The sequence below is a fragment of the Anomaloglossus baeobatrachus genome, chromosome 6 (assembly GCF_048569485.1).
Source record: "Anomaloglossus baeobatrachus isolate aAnoBae1 chromosome 6, aAnoBae1.hap1, whole genome shotgun sequence".
Lineage (NCBI taxonomy): Eukaryota > Metazoa > Chordata > Amphibia > Anura > Aromobatidae > Anomaloglossus > Anomaloglossus baeobatrachus.
The window spans coordinates 94,361,961-94,385,256 of NC_134358.1; the positions used below are offsets into that span (position 1 = coordinate 94,361,961).

The 23,296-nt window shown below is 43.4% G+C and overlaps 1 protein-coding gene across 1 annotated transcript in view; it reads left to right on the plus strand.

The window, feature by feature from the left end:
- The window catches only part of CNGB3 (cyclic nucleotide gated channel subunit beta 3), a 262,617-nt gene extending 245,022 nt beyond the window's left edge, over nt 1–17,595 (plus strand). Inside the window, exons 16-17 of the mRNA XM_075316272.1 lie at nt 8,710–8,884; nt 17,166–17,595. Coding sequence (XP_075172387.1) covers nt 8,710–8,884; nt 17,166–17,447 — 457 coding nt within the window. The 3' untranslated portion in view covers nt 17,448–17,595. The remainder of the gene's footprint in view (nt 1–8,709; nt 8,885–17,165) is intronic.
- Nucleotides 17,596–23,296: the final 5,701 nt, after the last annotated feature.

Here is a 23,296-nt window from a genome sequence, read left to right on the forward strand (position 1 = left end):
GACAATGCTCCCACTTGCCAGTTTCATACTCCATACTGATGAGGGGCAAATAACCCGAAACAGCTGTCTGTGGATGGATACCATGTTTGGCATAGGTGGTCTCCTAGACTGGAGACTGCCCTTCCCGTGGTTGTTCCTTCCCGGTGAAAGACCTGGCTAGTTTCCTGCCAGCTTTGAGAAACATGTGATGGTGTCTCCGCAGGCTTTCTTGTTTTGAATATTTCCCAGGGGGCATTGCTCTAGAATCACTGCATTGAGAAACACGTGATGGTGTCTCCGCGGTGTTGGATGTTGATCTCCCTAAGGTCAACCATCCTAACTCAGCTAGCAACACAACTGTTCAGCCTCAGCTAGCAACACACACACACACACAGACACACACCCTTTGCAGCCTCAGTTAGCAACACACACACACTGTGCAGCCTCAGCTAGCAACAGAAGCACACACACACACCAAAACATTTTTCTCACCTGTCCTTCATTCCATCAGCGGCGGCACACAGGCACGTGGTCCCGGTAACGATCACAGCCACTGTCACCGCTGAACGTTTTGCCGCCGCGTGCAGAGCCAAGTTCTCGCTGCACAACAGCCATTGGCCAATCACAGGCAAGCAGCTGAGGTCATATGTAGCAGGTGCTTGCCTCTGATTGGCGAGCGGCTGTTATTCCGTTTTGCAGCGAGAACTTGACTGTGCCCAGCACTGGCAAAATGGTCAAATGAAATAAATAGCTGGCGGCTGCGGTCCCTGCACCGGCCCCCATCTTTACCGGTTCCACGGGCCTGCGGGCCACAAGAAGCAACCTCGTGTTTGAGACCTCTGGTTTAGAGCAAGCCACTCCATGTATCATATCTAAGGGTTTGCCTTGGCCTTTACCCCTTAACGCTGGTACAGGGACCTAGGCTATCCTGTTTGAAGCCATAGAGTCAGCTGCTGGCCAGTGGAGCAAGCTGAAGGCAAGAAGGGTTGTAACACAGGGTCAATACCAAGAGGTCACATCAGGGAAAAAAAATCAGAAAGCAAGTAGAGAGTCAAAATACGAGCCAAGGGAAAACACAAACAAGATAAATCAGGAGACACAGCAGGAGCCAGGACTAGACATCAGGTAAGCAGAACATATTGACTGAAAGTGGGAACTGATTCCGAGGGGTTTAAACTGTGAACAGCCCCACCCAGTGGTGACAGCAGGAGGAAACACAAAAAAAATGTATTCTCAAAGCTTCTGGACCGGCCAGAGCCACAAGTCAACAGGAATAGAGAGGACAAGAAATTACACAAATGTCAAAGCACGTAAATCCCCATGACATTGAAAGTGCGTAGTCCAGGGGGTACACCATTCCACATGCTCATCGCACTCTACACAGACACACACAATGCAATCGTCTGGTGCCAATGGGTTACCTAATTCCACAGACATTATCCTCACTATCTCCATTGGGGCTCACAACCTAAATTCCCTATCAGTATGTCTTTGGAGCGTGGTAGAAACACACGCAAACACGGGGAGAACATACTAACTTTTTGCTGATGTTATCCTTGGTGGGATCTGAACCCAAGACCTCTGCAAAGCATCGGTAGTAACCACTGAGACACCATGCTACCTATTTATATTTAACAATTTTTTTTTATATTTTAATGTTTGTTTTGGAAACATAAAACTGATGAAAAAATGCAAGAATGTGTATCACATCCACATTTAATATAAAGAATAAACTGCAAAGTAAAAAGTTGAGCAGAATTCTGAAACTCACTTTTCTTTCCGTCTTATCTCCTTTTCATCCAACACCTGGATCGATAGTTCTCACTTCTAGTCCTTAGTGACCACATATTTCATCCAATAATATAAAAGTAACTGATTTTAGTATTGATCTGATGGGTTCAAGAACTGCACTGAAGCATACTTAAGCCCACAAAATGAAAACAATCACCTTAAAACCCACATTAAAAGGGTCAAATAATAGGTTGCTCCCTTCATTCACCTTCACTAATATCCACGTTTTGACCCTATAAGTGAGAATTGACCCTATGCCCCTTCTATATATGTTGATGGATGCCATGTAATGAGGCTCATAGCACTATGCAGTGGCCACATGTCCCAGACATTTATGAGCCAGTTCTATATTATGTTCAGCAGCTTAAAAAAAAGCCATTTATGTGTATTGTTATCATAGGAAGCTATAGGTGTTATATTTAGAAGAGGACAAAGGCAATGATCTCGCACAAATTGCTCACTCTGGCACAAAGGGAATGGATTGAATCTTTCACAAAGCGTCTCTTCTAGTAAATTTGGATCAATACTTGTAATCTCACCTTCAATCTCGCTGCACCTTAGATGCCAATTCTGTAGCTTTAGAAATACAGTACAGAATATACAGTAAAAGTTTTATAAATAGCTACGAATGGGAAAGGTTTATTAAAGGGAAGGTTTATTAAATCAGATTTTTGTTTTAAATGTATTATTTTACATTGTTGAGGCAATTTTTTTCTATCACAATTTGTATTTAAAAAAAATAGAATATTTTTAATTTTTAATTTTCACACTGATTACAGGGGCTATTTTAAACTCATACTTCTTGTTCTTTGTAGAAAACTTTTCAGCAGCCTCATTATCGCCACAGTCATAATTACAATAACAGCACCTTTATGCTTAGCTAATAATAGAAGATCCAAAAATGACCATATGTGATGTCACAGCGGACCATGCTCCCCCTCCATTGATAAGTATCTTTGGTCACTTTCACACAGCAGATGCTTAAATACAAATGATGTGTAGCGCCCTACGGGGCAGATGGTTAACCTACTCATTGCCGGGCTGTTTCGGGTCGGGTCAGGCGAGGTCACAGGTTGCCTTGCCCGGTTCTGTTGCCCCGAGGCATACAGTAAATGGTGGGGGAAGCGAGTAGTTGGGAAAGTTTGTCGTGACGCCACCTGTGGTATGCGGCCAGGAGTAGCCGCCGCTGCAGGATTCCTCGCCGGGGCAGGTGTTACAGCAGCCGGGATGGTGTCGCTCCCCACAGGCGGTTCGGGCCCCGGGTGGATGAAGAGGGGAGATAATGGCGCTTGGTGCCTACGTGGTGGGCGGCGACACTGGTAAGGACAAACCAACACAGTCTCTGCGGGTTCAAGGTGTAGTTTACTCACAACTTCAGTCACCAACTCAGTACTACTGGTCACTGCCGTGATGGGCTCTGGTCAATGCCAGGCAAATAGGGGCCACCACCGTTGTTTGACGTGAGAAGGAGAGAGAGAGTCCTATTTCTAGGGTGTCCTCCTCAGTAGTTAGGTACCCTAGCTGAGCTCCTGCCCCAAAACCCGGGCCTAGTAGAGTTCAAGTTTTCCAGAGATGTCTTGCCAGAACTATGGTCCCGACGGATCTGTTCTTGATGTGAGTGTGTTGCGCCTATTTCTACCACCAGGTGGAGCCCGCCCCCCAGGTGGCTGGCTTCAGTGACCGGGGAAGTCCCATGATCGTCATGGCCACCCCCCCCTGCCTACCCTGAGCCATCCCACCCTGTGTGAAGGCTCCTAAGCTGTATGTAGTGTGTGAATGTGGAATGCCGGTGATTAACCACCTCCTTACCCGAGATAGATACCGCAACTTAATTGAGGTGTAGTACCCTGTGGCGACCAGAGCCTCAGGAGCGCCACAGATGTGTGCCGGACCGTGTCAGCAGCCGGGCTGCTCGGATCAGGATCCGCGGAGGCTCGAGGGGCGTCCGGACCCAGGGGTCATGCAGCCACTCAAATGAAGGGGTGTATTTACAGGGGATTATATTTAGAGTTTGTGATGCCACCCGTGGTATGTGGTAATATGGAGTACCACTGCTGCAGTTGAGAGTACCCGGGGCAATGGAGTGGGGCAGCCAGGTGTTGGAACCCTCCACGGGCAGAGGGGATGCCCCGGGACTCGGTGATGGTGTTTGGGGAGTGCTGTTGGGAGTGAAGGAGTCACTTGCGTACTCACTCAGTCCATAAAGCTGGCACCGACAACTGGATAAACCAAGTTCTAGACACCGCTGCCGCTGAGGGGAGCTAGTTCGGGTCCCGTCCCCAATGGTGCTGCCTGGTGATCCGTGACCTTCCTCCTGGCACTAAATTCACTTGTCAGTTGATCCCGGTAGTATAGAACTAGTCGGGTCCCGCTCCCCAGTGTAGCTATCTGTGGGAGCTTGTGTGCCGCCCCCGTGCCAGCAGCTGCCGCTGCTTGGATCCGGGCCTTCAGGGGTGGTGGCTCGAGGTTCTCCGGATCCGGGGGTCTCGCAGACAAGCCGAATAAAAAGGGGGGGACGTAGATGTACGGGCTAGGCCGTATTAAGTTCGTGACGCCACCCACGGTGTGTGGTGAAATGGGACACCACCGCTGCTGTTGTGGGGCACCCAGTGGAGATGTTGTGGCAGCTAGTTGTTAACCCCTCCGTGGGTAGGGATGGTTGCCCCGGGACCCGGTGTCTCTGTGCACGGTATAGCGACCGCAGGGAGTGTTTGTTTACTCACAGTTAATAAACCACACAAGTCTCTGGTAAACCAAGGTGCTGGTGGCCGGTGCCGCGGCCGGTTGCATTCGGGTACCCCACCCGGTTAGTGGTCTCTATCCTTTTCCTCTGCACTGTTTTGTGTAAGGTGGACTTCCTAGTCTGAAACTCAGGAGTCCGCTCCCGGCTGGATGTGGCCTAAGGAGCCATGCCCGCAGATGCTGGCCCGTGGGATCTATGGGCCCTGGCGGTGACCTTCTATGAAGGACTTTGGGTGGGACAGGACCTCTAGTCCTGGCCTCAATTGGTGAATTAACCAGTCCGCTTGTTTCCGGTTCTGGCTTCAGGGTCCGAGTACCCCCCTTTGTGCTACGTTTTCCGGGTCGGTTCCCCGTGTCAGTACCGGCGGGCTACAACCCTGACCCGGTCCACCTCGGTTCTGCCGAGCCGTCTTCCCATATCCTGCTGATGGAGACCACCGTCTGCCTCCTAGCTAAGGCACAAGGGCTCCTAGCCTGGCACCATTCAACTTGAACTTCCTCTGCTGGAGCTACACTTAGCTCCAGCCCACACTCCTCTCCAAACTGAACTGCAAACTAGACTGCTTGTTTTCCCACTCCGGGCTGTCTAAACCCCTGGGTGGGCGTGTCCAACCACCTGGTCACGCCCACTGGTATGTCTATCTTTCCCTAAGGGGGGGGGACTAGGGTTTCTAGGTTGGCTGTGTGTTTCCTAGTGAGGGAAGGTGTTATGCAGGGGCCTATCTTTCACTACCTGGTTTTGCCAGGGCGTCACACTTGCTCTCAGGGTTCACGCTTGGGATTTTCTGGACCGTTTCAGTGGAAAGTCCTATCCTTCTCATTGCGCTAGTACCCCGATTTTGGAGCGGGTGGAGAGCGGATCTTGAAGGCTCCATTCTCGTTGGGTAAATTGTCGGGATGCCTGAAGCTACTCCCTGACCTAGGGTCCACGTACCCCGTCGTGCCCTGGTCCCAGCCCGGTGATGGTACAAGGGCGCTGGCTGTCCTGCTCGACAGTTCCGTGCCCCTTGTCACGATCCCATGTGCGACCGGGGTCCAGCTCCTACTAGGCTCAGACCACCATCTGTCACCTAGTTGCTTGCAAGGAGCCCGGCTCATGACCTCCTCTCTCTTTCACTTCCTACACTTCACTCTCCCTTTCTGACTCTCCTGATACTCCTGACTTCCCCTTACTAACCCCCCCAAGTGGGCGACCCTATTCCACTCAGATCGTCAACTGGTGTGTCTGGTGGGCGTGGTGCAGAGTGTACCCAGGATTTTATTAGCTGTTGTAAGCAACACTATGTAGTTGGGAACCCATAACCAAGGAGGAGGTGGTTATTGCACAGAAGGGCAGATTGCACAATACCCTGTGACGACCTGATAGTCCAGGGCGTCACAGATGCTTTAATAAACATCATGATAAATGCTTCAATACAAAAGATAGGATCTGAGTCAGTCTATTTTCGCTAATGGACATGTAGATTTCCTAAAAGAACAGGAAGTATGAATCTAGACTAGTCCCCTTTGGCCAGTGTGAAAATTGCAAGATTTCTATTTTTTTCAAAAAATAAAAAAAAATATATTGTCAATTCAAAAAGTATATATTTAACATAAAAAAACTGGTTCAAACAGTAGCTTGTTTTCTGTTGACATTTTTTTCCCTTTAAAGTACCACTCCAGTGTTTAGATTTTTTTTTCAAGTACTGCAGTGGCACTTTGAATGTAAGCCCACTGCCCCTCATATTATACTTATCCACTGGCGGCTTCATCGTTCTGGCCTCAAGTCAGAAGTTACATCACAAGCTCTAAATTAATCTCTATGAGAGCCAGAACGAGGATCTCATAGAGTTGTATTTTTTGACCTCCGGTTCGCTCCATGAAACACTGAAGTTGACGTCAGGTCATAAATCGCTGGAGAGTGAACGAAGCAACGCTGGAAGCAGATGAAGATGCTCGAGGGTGAGTAAAACACAGGAGGGGACTTACATTTAAAGCACCACTACACTGTGGTGGTCTTTTAACACTGGTATTTTACTCAAAAAAGTTTAAAAAAATTGTTGTAAATGTATGAAGAGCGCACACTTCTTATATAAATTTGGTGCACTTTGGACTACCCTAAAATCAGAAAAGTACTGTATATCTTTGCTTGCTATAAGCGGGTCTAGGCTTGCATCAAACTTCATATTATGTTCTGGCTTTATACGTTAAACAGTTCACGTGTAAACGTACCCGAGGCAGTAGCCATGGGCTAGTGTGGAGAGTTCACCATATTTAAATGAAAGTCCTGGGTGTGTGTATTTGCTAGTGCTGACACTTTGAGTACCTTCAGGCTGCTCCTCTTACACTCCTCACCAGGTCCATGGGACTTCCAGCTTGGGATGACAGATACATTCATTACAACAAAGCACACCACTAGAGCACACAGTACGTCCTCTCCTCCTGACTTTAACACTCCTCCCTCACCCTGGCTTGCTACGAGTTAACCTTCACATCACTGATCACAGGATCTTGCAGCCCACAGGGAAATCTAAACATATCAGGGATACAATGACCTCTTGTGGATGTTTTTAGTACTGCGGCCATGAGGAATAAAGTATGGTGTAATCACTTAGAACAATATAAGACTAATAAGTCATGTACCAACATTTGCAGTAAAATAACTGGTGTCTTCATGGAGCACATGACCCTAGGTTCACCATCTTACATATGATGCAACTCAGTTCCAAGTCGAGAGGTCAGCATCAGAGATGGGCAGATCGATTTGCTGGACCCCATTCATCAGCCAGGTCATTAATCTCTGGTCCACCGGCCAGGCTCATGAATCTTTTACATTCTGGGATCCACAGAGCAGATTTTTCTTAGCCGGGCTGGAGTCATGGTATGTGTGCATCATACTTCAATGATGACGTGTCACCAAAAACCACACCGAAGAACCCGGAAGGTAAGAGATCTTGCGAGACTCCCAGACAAGAGCTAGGGACTAGTGACCTGGCCTGTGGACCAGAATCTAAAGAGTTAATCTGTTAATGTTTAGTCAGCAGCACCCATGCTGACAGGGAACCACTATAATATATCTGTTAAAAATATGTTGGCCATCATGGACCACGTAAACTATGCAAACATTTTCAACTTTTGCCAGACATGTTCCAAAGAGTATTTAATTGATATAACTTGAGAATTTTTCATCTTTTTAAGCAAATTGTAACTCTATGGGACTCAGTGTAAGCCAAACAATGACATGATGGATACCCTGGAGGTTAGTTGGTATTATTGGGATAAGTAACACTGTAGGAGTAGTTAGGTATTATATGGTGCCCAAAAAATTAAGCTGCCAACCTGTACTATATGGCTGCTCAAAATTTTCCATAATAAATGCTCCTCTGGACATCCTGATTTTTTGCGTTTTACCTTCTCTGTAACCTAAAGATAAGTTGCATATCGAGCGTGGAACCAGCATTGAAGGTCCATTAAAATGACCATTGATTCCATGAAATACTTTGTTCAGCCTTCGTTATGAGCATGCGCAGCTCATTGGAGTTTTCTTGGAATATATTTCCCACATGAGCGTATGGCATCTGATGAAAGTGCATCGGATGTGATATCCTAATGACCCTTGGCTCCCACGGTGCTGTGAGTGTAAGCCGAGTGCCATGCAGCTGTGATGCAATCCTAAGATCTGAGCACAGCTGCGGAGGAGAGGGAGGAATTAATCCCCCTATCTCCTCCATTGCCAGCTGATGTGATTATCGCACTGCACTCCTGTGTCATCTGAGTGCAGAGCGATGCTTCACTCGCATCCCATAGACTTGTATGGGTGCGAGTGAATACGGATTGGAATCCACCCACAGCATGCTGAGACTGTTTTCTTGGTCCGATTAGACCTGAGAAAATAATTGCAGATGATAACAGCCCCATAGAGGAACATGGGTCCGAGTGGAATGCGATTGTTTTTTTCATCACTTTCCACTCAGACCATTTTACTCGCCGTATGTCCTTACCCTTATAAGATATTTTATAATATTATAATATTCTTACTGAGGTCACTATTTTCAGCTGGTTTTGAAGGTACCAGAGAAGAGAAGCCCATGAATCTTGAAATGATAGACAATGTTATCTCTTGGTTACTCCCTTGTTTATGTAAAATTTGCGATATATCCTGAATAATTTAAATTTGTAATCATGTAAAAAAAAATTGATTGTCCCCTTTTAACACAGGAAATTATTAAAGGACAAAGGTAAACCAGCACCCACCGTTGAAAAGAAAGGCTTTACCCATCTGATACCTACTAAACAAGAAACACCTAAACTTTTCAAAACCATGATGCAGGCCACTAAGAAACCTGGATTCAGCTTTCTACAGCTAGTGAAGCAGGCAAAGGCGGCCGAAGAGGTAAGAACTTTCCGTGTTGGGGTTTATAGTGACTCAGTCAAAACTGAACACGAGAGTCTTAGTTTAACTTTCTGATTAGACAGTATAAAACCAAGTGAAGAGAGGAGGGTGGGAAAGCTATTGACATTCAGCCATGCAGGTCACTGTTGAGTGTCATGGGGGCTCTGATAAGAAATTTGCTGAGTGAACTGGAGTATAACAGAAGAAGATTATCAGCACTCCCTTCCTCAGGGGTGCCGATAATCTTCTTCTGTATGAAGACCACCATACCGCAAACCTTGGTTGGTCTTTGACCTTAAAGGTACTGCACTATACGTCAACCACCAATGAAGCAATGACATTCCAGGAGAAGGAGTGACCTGGTGCCCCAGAGCACCCATCTTGTAAGTTAAAGCCCCCATGGCTTCATCCCACAGTCACAGTACCACCGCAGCAATGGCTAAATGACTGCTACAATCTGGACTATTTTTAAAAATGTGGTGTGATACGTTGACCACCACCAAAGAAATGGCACTCCAAGAGGAGGAGTGACCTGGTGCACCACAGCACCCATGCTGTACATTAAAGCCCCCATGGGTTCAGGTCTCTCCATCACACAGTTACAGTACCACAGCAGCAATGGCCAAATGACGGCTACAATCTTGAATACTTTTAAAGATGCAGTGTGATACATTGACCACCACCAAAGAAATGGCACTCCAGGAGGAGGAATGACCTGGTGCCCCCATGGCTTCAGGTCTCTCCAGCCCAGAGTCACAGTACCAGAGCAGCAGTGGCCAAATGACGGCTACCATCTTGAATACTTTTAAATGCAATGCCACTTTGACGCTTGACTGAAACATCTAAGACATTTGCCACCTGGTTGAAGTAGAGAACCATCATCCAAATCATCATGTGTAAGAGCGCTTTTTGCCATCAATTGCCCATATAAACATGACAATGATCAGCCATCGTCTGGCTCATATGGGTCTAAAAATTATCATTATTGGAAGCACATCTCTCTGTGTAAACAGGGAATCTGCTCCTGACATTACGCCAACTGTATGAGGACTGATCAGCCATATTAATAATTGTTTCTTCCCATACAATACACATTGGCCCTTAGAAAAGGGTCGGTAAAAAAAAAGCCAATAAACTTCCTACATCATCATTCGGGTCATATTTAAATTTAAATTTGCCCCCTATAAATAGACTTTTAGCCAACTTCGTCACGTAAGAAGGCACCAGTAATATATAGGGCACTTTTATAGGAGAGACTATCACAAATCTTTAATTGGGGACCGGAATCTTCAGGTTTCTCCTCTATACGAGGATGAATGTACTTAATGATAAATATGGCTAAATATACTACTTATGTTTATTACTACCTTGCTTTCTCTAAAATAAAATTCTGGGTAAAATATGGGTTAAAACAAAATATGTGACAGAACTCATAGATCTACTTAAAGGGAATGTGTCTTCAGAAAATTACCAAATGTTTTATATCAGGATTTTAGGTTAAAAGTATTTTTTAACATTATTTATTTATATTTATTTTTTTTAATTGTTCCTTATTAGTTTCAATAGTAACAAAACAAATACAAAAATCTTGAATTTTAATACTGTAATACTCTCACATTCTTGTCTGTACAGAAGAATTGTCAACAGTTTCATATTGTCATAATTTATTTATTTACCCACTTACATAGCACCATAAATTTTGCAGCACTTTTACAGACATTATCTCTGTCCTCATTGGGGCTCACAATCTACATTCTCTATCATTATGTATTTGGAATGTGAGAGCAAACCAGAGTACTGAGATGAAACCCAAGCAAATACTGGGAGAACATACTAACTCCTTGGAGACATTGCCCTTATTGAGATTTGAACTCAGGACCAAAACACTGTGAAGCAACAGTACTACAAAGTGAGCCGCCACAATTACAAATGATCCCCTACTTACAATAGGTGTTTTCACAGGTGACTCCGTGCCACACACAGAGTACGAGAAGTCCGTATGCGGCACCTGAGAAACACGTTCAGACCGACGGGCGTCTGATGCACTACAAAAAACATCACAAATAAAGGGGGGACTCCGGAAGCACTTTAACAACAGTGGGCCCTACAACTAGGGAAAGAGATGAGAGGACACCTCCTGAACTCACCTCAAGCTGTTAGTTGAGCTACCTATCAACCCTATACAGGGGGTTTCAACCCATCGCCGAGCCAGATACCTAATCCCTCACTAGCCCTGTAAACACCCATGGCTAGTGAGATGGCCGGTGGGACACACTAGTCCCACCACTGCACTAATAAACACAGAGGGAAAAGGAAACACAGACAAGGGATAAACAGAAGGATACAAACACCAAAATCCATGGCGACAGACAGACTCCAAAGTAGAAGTTGGATGGGCACAGGGCAATTCCCCAGCAGCTCCTTCCACCAGGATGGCCAGAATAGAATGAATGCTATCAAAAACAAGGACTGCTGGGAAAATCCCATTATTTAAATCTAAAGAGGCATGGGCTCAAAGCAGCTACAGCTGTACTGCCCTGCTAAGAGCTACTGACATTAACTCATGAGACACCAAATTAAATGAAACTTCATTTAAATGAGGAGTCAAGATGAAAAACAGATGCTCCAGTCCAAAACCTGTCATTAGTCTCTAAACAGCAGGGAGACGACTGTGACACTCTACTTTTCCTCCCTTCACAATGACTTTTTCTTTATGGAAACATGCTTAAATTAGAAGCTTGGAGGCTTCTATACAACAGATAAAGTCTGAGTCGTCTAAAGGCCCATTTACACACAACGATATCGCTAACGAGATATCGTCGGGGTCACGGTGTTGGTGACGCACATCCGGCCTCGTTAGCGATGTAACGATCGCAAAAAGGTGACAAATCGTTCCTCGTGTACACGTCGTTCATTTTTAAAAAATTGTTCCTCGTTTGGAACGCAGGTTGTTTGTCGTTCCTGCAGCAGCACACATCGCTATGTGTGACATCGCAGGAACGAGGAACAACATCGTACCTGCGGCCGCCGGCAATGAGGAATGAAGGCGGTGGGCGGGATGTTCTGGCCGCTCATCTCTGCCCCTAAAGGAAATAGTAGTAGTAGAAGTTGTCTTTAAGTGCATTGTGATGCGATGATTCACTTACAGCTCCTCAGCCTCACGCTGGATTTCACACCTAGTAGCACCCTTCCTCTCCTCCTGGATAATTGACAGGTCAGAGTCTGTGTACCAGAGAACATAACCTGTCAATCAGCTGAGGGAGGGTGCTGCCAAGAAAGAAATACAGCATAAGGCTGAGAAGCTATAAGTGCATCGTCACACACCAAATGCATTTCTAGACACAACTTGAATACACGTTTTCTCGCTGCTGGAGCTGTGCTTTGGAATCATAAAGGACTCAACCAGCTTATATTTTAAAGGACTACACACTCATATTAAAGAGCACCAATCAACAGGATTTTCCTATATAATAAAGCCATATGCTATATTATATAGTGCTATGCTGGCACTATCATGCTGATTATATTCATACCTTTAGTTGACAGCTAGGATGTATAGGATTTGAAACACAAGCAAGTAATGTTTGTAAAATCATCAGCTTTTTGAATGACAGCAACTGCAGGAGCTGATAGCTGGGGTGCGTATTCATAGTCCTCCCCTCCCCCTGTTATTTATGCTAATTCTATTATAGAATCGATTTACTTTGTGACTAAAAGGACCTGTGCTGATGTTATACCCATGTGACCAGAAGGGGCAGGGCCTTAGCCAACATAGCTGATACCAGGAAGCGAGGTAAAATTGCAAAAAAAGTGCAATTCCACAATAAATTTTTTTGGCTTTTTATTTAACATGTTCCTTATATGGTAAAGCCTGACCTCGCAGTATGATTTCCCAGGTCAGTACTTGTGCATAGATACCTAACATGTATAGTTTTTCTTTTATTTCATTGATTAAAAAAAAATGCAGAAGTTTATAGAAAAAATGTTTGCTTTTGGCTCCATTTTCTGAAACCTGAAACAATCTAATTTTACAGAATCTGGAGCTGAGTGATATCTTTTTTTTGTTTTTTACCCTAAGCTATAGTTTTTACTCATACCAGCTTTGGGAAGATGCAATGTTTTGATCACCTCTTATTGCATTTTATTGCAATGTTGCGTGCGGCTTCCCAAAAAAATGTAAATTTGACATTTTTCTTTTCATTACTCTGATTATTGATTGGATTAATTTATTTAATATGTTGATAGATTGGACATTTCTGATAGCAAATATATATATTTATTTATTTTTGTTTCATTTTCAAAGGGTCAAAAGGGGGGTGATTTGAACTTTTATTTTTTAGGGATTTTTTTTCATATTTTTTAAACTTTTTTCACACTTTTTATTATATTTATTAGTCCCCTTGAGGAACTTGAAGCTGCGCTCATCCGATCGCTTGTGCTATACAGAGCAGGGCATCAGTATCAGCATTAGCGTCAGCACCTCTCTGTACAGTAGAAATCATGATCTCTTATGAACTGTGAGCCAGCGTATACAAGACGTTTGTCATGACAGACACATAGGTCATCAGCTGACACCCGACTGTTATGAAAACCCATAGATGCCCCGCGATCACTTCACGTGGCCGCCAACGGGTGGGGGGAATTCGCATGTTCACCACCGACGTATTTTAAATCCTGCTGTCAGAGATTGACAGCTTTATTTAATTGGTTAATAGCAGCGGGAAGATCTCAGATACGAAAAGTGCAGGCTCAGCGTGCGAGCCAGCATCAAAGGCAGGGACACGACCGTGGACGTACCACTATGTCCAAGGTTATTAAGGAGTTAATGGTTTGGATGTATCTTAAAGGTTCCCTTTAAAGGAGACATAGCAACCAGTGTGAAAATTTGCAAGATTTTCATTTGTTTTTTAAATGTAGAATGTAGTATGAAAAGAGAAAAATAAAAAGAATTATTAAAATATTGTTTAAAAAAAATACATTTAACATACAAACTTGATTTAAACAACAGGTTATTTTCCGATGACACATTCTTTGTAGGTAGAATATATCAACATGAGTCATTATTTAACTTTCCCATTCAAAAGTGTAAACTTCCAAGGTCAGCAGACTTGCGCACAAGGTCGCAGAAGAGCGGTTTATATCGAGAGGAAATTATAATTCTGCTGTTAGTGATACATTTCTACAGAAAGGTCGATAGATGCATCACACAGCAAAGATGATGGATAGCCATTCACAAGTACAGCAGGAGAAAAGACTGATTGTATAAGCAGAGGAATTATAATACGGAAGCAACCGAGAGCGGTAGAGGCTACTACGGAAGCACATAATGAGATTATGGCACGAGACGGTACCATCCACATATTGATAACATTGCTAATTCACGTCACTTTGATGTTCTGATTTATTATGTTTGGAAACAATTATTTATAAAAGATTTACAGTGGGAACGGAAAGTATTCAGACCACTTTAAATTTTTATTTTATTTATCAACTCATCAATTTTATTTTTTTCTAGCAATTCAGATATTGCCATTAAAGGGAAACTGTCATTAGATTAATGCTGCCCGAACCACAGACAGCTTGTAATAGATAAAAAAGATAAAGTCTTACCAGCATCCGCAAAATTAAAGAGTATATTGAAAAACGCGTTTCGAGCAGAAAACCGAAACGTGTAGACCTCTGTTTACACTGTTGTTTTAATATTTTTACTTGTTTATGGATTTAAAATAAATAATTTTGCTTTTCAATATACTCTTTATGCGGCTGCTGGTAAGATTCTTTTTGTCATCATGATTCCTGGTGGCCGGCCAAGACTTTCTGTGCACTACACCCACATTAAGCTTAGCACCTGGTGAGCTGATCCTTTCTTCGTTGTTTCAGCTTGTATTAGAGCTTGGCTGAGCAATGCGGACATGTATCTTTTACTATAAATTGTTACACAGTCAGTGTGAAAAGCCGGCGTGAGTCTATAATGAGAGACTTGACTAGACTGTGTCTGGCTTCTCCCCACCCAGTTCCAGTTGACTGACATATCTCTCCCTATGTACATACATGGGAGAAACCTCTCAATCAACAGGAGCGGGACTGGAAAAAGCCAGACAAGGACTAGTCAGGTCTCTCACTATAGTCCCCAGCCAGCTTTTCACACTATTTTCTCTGAAACACTGCAACGTTTCAGAGTAAAACATACCTGGCTGTAATCAATGAAGACATAGATCAGATCACTCATTTCAACAGAGGATGTCACAGCCATTACATGGAGCTGCCCTGGCTTCGGGCAAAATCTTGCAGAGCAAAAAGAAAGGGGAAGTCTACAGGTGAGTAGATTAAAAAAAGTCTAATGAAAATTCATAAAAAATAGTTATGGAATTAGATGTGAACCACCATAATGCAGATGAGGCGCCCCTGAGGCTTCAGTCGCCACAGAGTATTGCACCCAAATTTGTCCTGCTTTCACCACATTACACAATCAAATACACACCAGGTTGCCCTGTTCCCACTGGGGACTTGGCTAGGGTCGGGTAATAAAGGGGTCGCCGACATAGTGGCATTTACAGGATGTCCTTAACAGGGGCCCAGTCCCACTAGCTTAGGACCTGGGAGGGAGGAGGAGAAACCAGCAGGGGGAGTCAGGAGCCAACACAACAGTTAGGAGGGAGTTCTCCAGCAGGAGAGGAAGGAAGCAGTCGCATCTCAGTGGTGCTCCAGTGGGAAGGAGGAGAAGTTCACATGATTGCCATGGGGAGAGTGAATCTGCTCCCCACGGAATCAACGCCACGCAGGGCGGCAGGACCCTAGGGAAGATGATATTTCACGTTGGTTTTCCAGAATCTGCTTGGACAGGGAAAGTGTCAAGCTTCCCTGCACAGCACCCGACAGCACAATGCCAGAGAGGTATCGGGGTCTCGCATCAGGCCGGACCCAATATCGGAACCGTGGCATCTGCATATAAGGACAAGAGTTCATCTCGTGAAAACCCGGATCCCCATGTAGCTTCAAGCCAGGGGATCCACAGACAGGCGTTACAAGGAGAGAACCCACCGAACACCAAACCGGACTGATCTCTAAAGGGATTTGGGTTTGACAGAGCCCATCATAGCAAGTGACCGGTATTACCTGGGTGAGCGACACCGTACAAAAGTGAATAAGCAATCTGGAACCGCAGCGATAGACTCTGACTCTTTATTACTGGTACTGCCGCTCCACGCCGCCATTACTACTCCCCTCATCATCCTCCCTGGGGCCTGCTCCACCTGTGGGGAGCGATACCACTCATAGCTGCTACTACCACCTGCCCCAGAGGACAGTGACAGCAGCGGCGGCCCATTCTCTGGCCACATACCACCGCTGGCATCACGACATTCACCTCACTACTACCCCCATCATCCTTCCCTGTACCACTTGGGGCAACGGAGCCGGGCTAAGCCACCCGTGACCACGACAGTCGACGGCAACTGCCCTGTGGGGCGCTACACAGACAGTGGAGGATATTCCTACCCGTGTCGGCAATTATCTTACACTTACCTCTACTTTCTGTTGATTATGGAGAGTTCCCTTTTCTTTCTTCTCTGGTTGTAATCATACAACCAGGCTCGAATCTGTGCTGCCCGTATTTTGAGCAGAATTAATCTGACGGGTTCCTTTTAAAAAAAAAAAAACATGTTGTCCTGCAGAAAAAAAGGGACAGAAAAATAAAAGTTATGAGTCTATGAGTCTTGGAAGGCGGAACGAAAAAAGAAAATTCCAAAATATATGCACCCTAGAGGAGTTAAGCTCCTGTCCCCCATCAGTTTATATTTTATCTAATTTTCCTTTTAGTGGCAAAGTCTGAACCAATAAAAACATATTTTCTGTAAACGAAATGTAATTTTTGAGCCTCTCACATTCTCCCTCCTCCTTCTAACGCTCCGAGAGCTGTTCATATATTTCTTTGTATCGCAATGTCTTAGACATGAGCAGTTGCATCGCTTACTTTTTATTTTCATGACATATTTCAACATAATGGCTCAGATTTATTTGTGGTAGAAGTCAAAACCAGACTTTGATGCAGCAGACGGAGGAGGCGGCCATTCCTATGGCTTATTACTCCGACAGTGACTACTACAATTTGCCCTCTGCCCTAATGTACTGAATATAAGACTGCGGCACATCGAGGAAATATGTAACCATTTAGGATGATGGGTGTCAGCCGCAGAACATACATAGCTTTTAATGTGACACTGCTTTATTATTTATTGCTTATTACAATACAAACAATGCATGTTCTTCACTTTTTTTAAAGGCAAAAATGGAGGCGAAAGCTGCAGAAGAGGCTGCAGAGAAGAATAAAATGCCCTTAAATCAAGAGGAACCGAAGAAAAGTGAAGATATGAAAGAGAAGCAAGGCGACAAGCAAACACAACAGAGAGATGATGGCAAGATGGATAACGTCATCACATCCAAAACAGATGGATCAGCAGACGGAAAGAACAAATCCTACATTATAACAATGTCTCCTTCAGCTAAGGCTGGAGAAGGAGAAGTTCTCACAGTGGAAGTGAGGGAAGCCGAAAAGAAAGATTAGCTTCATCGTCATAGTGTTATATCAGGACGGCCATATTGTGTACATTTAGACTTTATTAAAAATGTATACTTGTGATTGAATGAAAATTAAGGGATTGTAGAACATTAGTAGAAAAAGAGCTTACTATATTTTTTTAAGGAATACATTTCTTATCTACGGGTCAAGGCTTCTTAAAGCGTACTAGTTCTTTGACATAAAATCTGTAGAAAAGCAAGTTCATGCTGCACTAATCCCCCACAACAAGTGAAAATAGCTTTTGGTGCCTATACCAGTATAATCTGTCAAAGAACGGTGCCAATTCTCTTGCTCTTTAAAAAGGCACTTCCATCAAAGCAGTGCTCAATGTCAAGCAGCAGCTGCAAAAGCAAACAAGATTTTAGGCTGTATGAAAACAGAGATATGATCCCGGGATCCCAATGTAAGATCTCTTTCACATGTCAATGAAAAACACACACAATTTTCACTGACTTGTTGAAGGTATGTATGGTCCTCTGTGTGCCGTGATTTTGGCACATGTGTGTTCTCTGTGTGCTATCTGTGATAGCACACGGAGAGCAGGAACTTTTTACTCACTTGTCCCCAGCAATGCTGTGCGTGGTGCTGATGTCTCGAGCGCTGCAGTCACACTTACTTCCGGGTCCGCAGTGCAGTGAATATGCAATGAGCATAATGAGTGGGCCCTGAAGCAAGTGACAGCAGCGCCGAAGACAGCATCTCTGGAGACAGGTGAGTATAGAAAATAATTTTATTTCAAAGACATGTTTTCTCCGGTACGTGTCACACAGATCACATCACTGTGTGGTCTGTGTGACATCAGTGATGCCAGAGAAAAAAGTAGTTGTCTCCGTGCGGAACACATGGACATGTGTGTGCGCCGCGTGGACACACGGTCTATGAAAAATCACTGATGTTATTTTATTGGGTCAGCGCATGTCCATGATTCCGGTACCTATAAAAACGGCAACATACGTACCAGAATCACTGACTTGTGAAGAGGGACTTAAGTTACCCCTCTATAAATCACTTGTAAAGTCACATCTGGAATATGGGATCCAGTTTTGGGCTCAACATTTTAAACAGGTTATTCGCAAGTTAGAGTCAGTTCAAAGGCGGGCAACTAGATTATTGCAAGGAATGGAGGCCGCCCGTATGATGAGAGGTTGGAAAAGTTAGATATGTTTAGCTTACAAAAAAGACGTCTCAGAGAGGAGATCTCATTTATATGTATAAATACATGTGTGGTCAATATAAAGGACTGGCAAATGACTTATTCTTTCCAAAGACAATACTAAGGACCAGGGGCCACTCACTATGGGTGGAAGAAAAGAGATTCAAGCTGCGAAATAGGAAAGGGTTCTTTACGGTTAATGCAATCAAACTATGCACAAAAAAAGGAGAGAAGGAATTGCAACTTACAAAAGTAGCGGTGAATAAAATAAAACTTTATTGAAGAAGCATGAAAACATCAAATGGACTGCAGAATGGTTAAAAATCTGACACATTTCTGATGTGTAAAAAGACGCCTTTAGTCATTGGATATTGTAACAAAGTATAGATATGTAGTTTTTAAATGCAAGAACACCAATAGGCAAACTCGAAGAAATATCAGTATAATTGGAATCACATAATGTTTTGCGTTATTTAAAGAGGCATGGACCTGGGCTCCTCAGATTCATGCCTCTTTAAATTATGCACAACATCATGTGATTCCAATTATACTGATTTTATTTTCAACCTATGTAACTATAGGTAACTATGTAAAGTTTTCATTCTCTTAATGTATTGAAATCATAATATTATATAACAATCTGTACTTAGAATTGCTCATTTTGTCTTTCTACCTAGTTAATTTTTCTGTTTTCCATTAGGTCTATGACATCACAAGATTAAAAACAGACTAGCTGAATCCTTCTATGCTCTATGTAGAAAATGAAAGTATTTTTCCTGCACTAGTCACGAGCCACTGCAAAAGTCCCTGTCAGGGGGAGGAGGCAGCACCTTGATCAAAATATGAAGAGGGGAATGATTAATGCAGGAACAAGAGAATTCCTGTTTCTACATAGAGCAGAGAAAAGAGAAGAATTTACTGGGCAGAAAGGCAAAATGAGCAATTGTAATTACAAAGACCCATATAATATGATGATTGAAATATATTCAGAGGATAAAAACCTTTAACGGGAGTGCTTCTTTAATTTACTATCCACTCTATTTGATAGGGCAGTTCCTTTTCATTACCATTTGGTCAGCACTATAGGTACTGAAGATTCCTTTCCATCACTTCCCAGCATGCATTGCTTCTTCCTGCCTAATCTTTGGGTGCCATTAACTAAAAGTTTGCCTCTCTGTTGTGTATGTATAAAGTATGGCAGACAGTAGAGCAGAAGCATGGAGCAAAGATTCTTCTGCACATAGTGTAATCTATATCTGTGGCTACAGACAGATTATACTTTACAACAGGCAGTATACAGTATATAGCTTGACATATGAAAGACACCAAGAGGCTGGTACTCTACAGTCATTTTTGGGGGGAGATAAGAAAACATTAAATAAAGTGATTTGCAGATTGTCAATATACAACATTATCTATCAAATGATATTAAGTTGTCTGAATGTACAATGAACATATAAGTGCCTGACCTGGTGATGTTTGGAATGTACACATGTGATCAGTGTATGGCATAGTGCACAGGGGGAGAGATGAGTGACTGTTTATATCATACTCAGGTATTGATAAATTCCCCCCAACTGCGTCATCTCTACTGCAAGCCCTGAATGGACTGTGTATGACTCAGACGATTAATGAAGGAATGTGCCATGTCAATCGTTGCGTGATTCCTCAACCTTTCAGGCTGTGCACTGGGCATAAAATAAGATGTCAGCAAGACGAAAAATGTCAGTAATAATAGAAAAGAGTGGAAGGACATAATGTGTCTTGCTATACACAAAGGAAAGAAATGGTGAAATTTCTTTCTATTGAATCACATACTTATTTCACACTGATTTTACCCCCACTGCGAACTATTCAAACACTGCAAGAGGCTCGCATTGGGCCAAGCACTCAGTGGACCCGAGCACACCGATGCTCAGTTGAATGATTTGCATATCTAAAGTACCCGAACTACAAACTCGAACACTTTTTTTTTTTTAAAGTCCGTGTTCGCTACAATCACAACTTTACTGATCAGCTTCGATCAACTCTACTCTCTATCAATCCTACTAGCAGCTCTCACAGAAATTTGGCTGTAAAAAAGCTGAAGTTGAAAAGAGGATGGATTCTACAAATAGATAATGAACACACGTCAAAATCCACAATAGACAACCTCAAAAGGCACAAGTGTCACAATGACTTTGGGATAGGTGGCACCTGGGGGTCCTAAGCTGTCCCTCAAGCTAGGTGAACCTACGCTATCCCTAATCTCAGGGATACTCCTAATGGTGGAGAAGCCTGAGTCTCCTTCCTGGCCCTGCTCCTGACAAGTCCTGATCTAATTCACCTCCTCTTCCCTCGGGGAGGGATGGGACAGGAGTGTCTAGAATCCATAGATAAAGACAGACAAGGGAAAAATCAAAACTCTGTCACACAGCACACACACACACACACACACACACACACACACACACACACACACACACACACACACACTAAGACAATAAAAGATTCAGAAGGCAAACAAGATCAGGAAGGAAACTACAAAACAACAGGTTTACACTCCACAACTGCAACAAGCAAAACTACAACAAAGCACAACTTTCACCAGAGGAGTCTGGGACACCACACTGGCATGGGTTGAAGGATTCCAACAATATAAATTGAAAGGGAGCAGATGTTATTAATCTCCCCACAACATCTGATTAATGGAGCAAGCAGACTAGCAGAGATTAACTCAATGAATCATCACACAGCAGATTGACATCCAAGTCTGCCTGTGTTGATCCAAGACACCAGAGAAACCATCGAGCGGAGTGTCAGAATCTGAAATTTGAACAGAGGCCTTCACTCTCTTCTTCACTCTCATCCGCTCTTCCCATATACCACTCATCTTTTGTCTCTAACTTCCTCTCTTGGCTTTTCACAGCTTACTAATGCTCCAACACATGAAGACACATGAAGGGAAGATACTAGACCTGGTCTTCCACCACTTTTGCTCGGTGCATGATCTTTCTGACACTTTTCCCTCATTTTCTGACTACAACCTTCTTTCATTCTGTCAAGAACTGTCCCACTGCACATGAAACACATACTGGCCACACAAAAATCTACGTGCTATCAATACCCATGATGAAGAATTTGCATTCATCATTGGCCTCAATCTCCTTGTACTCATGTCCCAACTCAGCTTTGAAACAATATAATAAAATATTGTAAAGTACCCTTGATGAAGTAGCACCCCTACACCTAGAACAACTAGGCACAAAAGACTAACATCCTAAATAATTTAAACCTCCCACTCCTGTCTCAAGGACTTCTCTAGTTATGCACCAGTTTTCTAGAATGCATTACCCTAGACAATCAGGAAAATTCCAAGTATCCACAGTTTCAAGCGTGCCCTAAAAACACATTTCTTTAGACTGCCTTATCACCTTACCTCACTAAGCTAACTATTCCCTGTTCCCTCTTCCACGCACTTAGTAGGTTTTTGTACTTCTACTTGTACATATTCTGGCTGGTGACTGGTACATGCAGCATTATTTAAATACCATATTTATTATACTGAGCACCTTACATGACAAACACGTTATTTTTACCTTTGGTGCCTCCCCTATTTCTTCATAAATTTAAAACTTGTGAGGAAGGCCCTCACCCATCTTGGCATTTGTTTAACTGTGTTTCTTTGTAAGGTCTGATCTTATAAATGTCCTCTCTGTAAACTGCTATGGCATATGTTGGTGCCATGAAAATAAAACTTATTATAATATTATAGTCTTTATAATCTCTGCTAATCTGCTTACAAATTTGATCCCATTTTGTGGAAAAGCCTATCACATCTGCTCCTCTCCTATTTAAGCTGGTTCAATCCTTTGACCCATGGCAGCTATAGTTCTGTCTTTATGTGTGGGTTTCATCACATTCCTGTTTCATCCTTCCCTGGGGGGAGGAAAAGGGGAATCATATCAGGACTGGTAAGGAGCAGGGCAAGGAAGGAGACTCAGGCATCTCCACTATCAGGAGTATTCCTGAGATTAAAGATATTGTAGGGCCCCCCTAGCTTGAGGGACAGATTAGGAGCCCCGGTTTTCTTCTATTCCAAGATCAGCATGACAGCAATACAGGAAAATGGGTGAAAAATCTGACAGTGTGAACTTCAAAAGAAATAAAGATAAGAGAGGATACTGAAAATATAACCTGAAAAGGAAATTTTGATAAACGAAGCAGACCAACACTCCACCTTTTCTGTTCTCAGCTCTAGGGGTAAGCAAAAAATGTAAGTCACCATACAAGAGGGTGGCAACAATGATGGATACAGGTTTCAGTACGAGTCAAAAGGTTAAGAGAAGTTTAAAGGAAAAAGTCATAATTGTAGGAAAATTTGCCATATACTGATCTGACATTCCAGAGGGCACAGTTAAAGAAAAAAGGAATGCAAGGGATAATAATTTGATTAGCAAAGTATCTGTGTGCAGAGAAAGAATTAAACGTACTACTATAAGGAGGGCCTGGGTTTGGAGAGAAGTCTCCTGTGAATAGAAGAAGGAGAATCAACTATGCTCAAAATGAGGGATCCCCTGTTCTAGATGGTGTCTGATTGTAGTGATAGGATAGATGGTCACTCATGTTCTGGCTCCCTGCATTAACAGGTATGGAAATTCCGAATGCTCTCAAGGGTCCATATCTATCCTGTGGTTGTGCC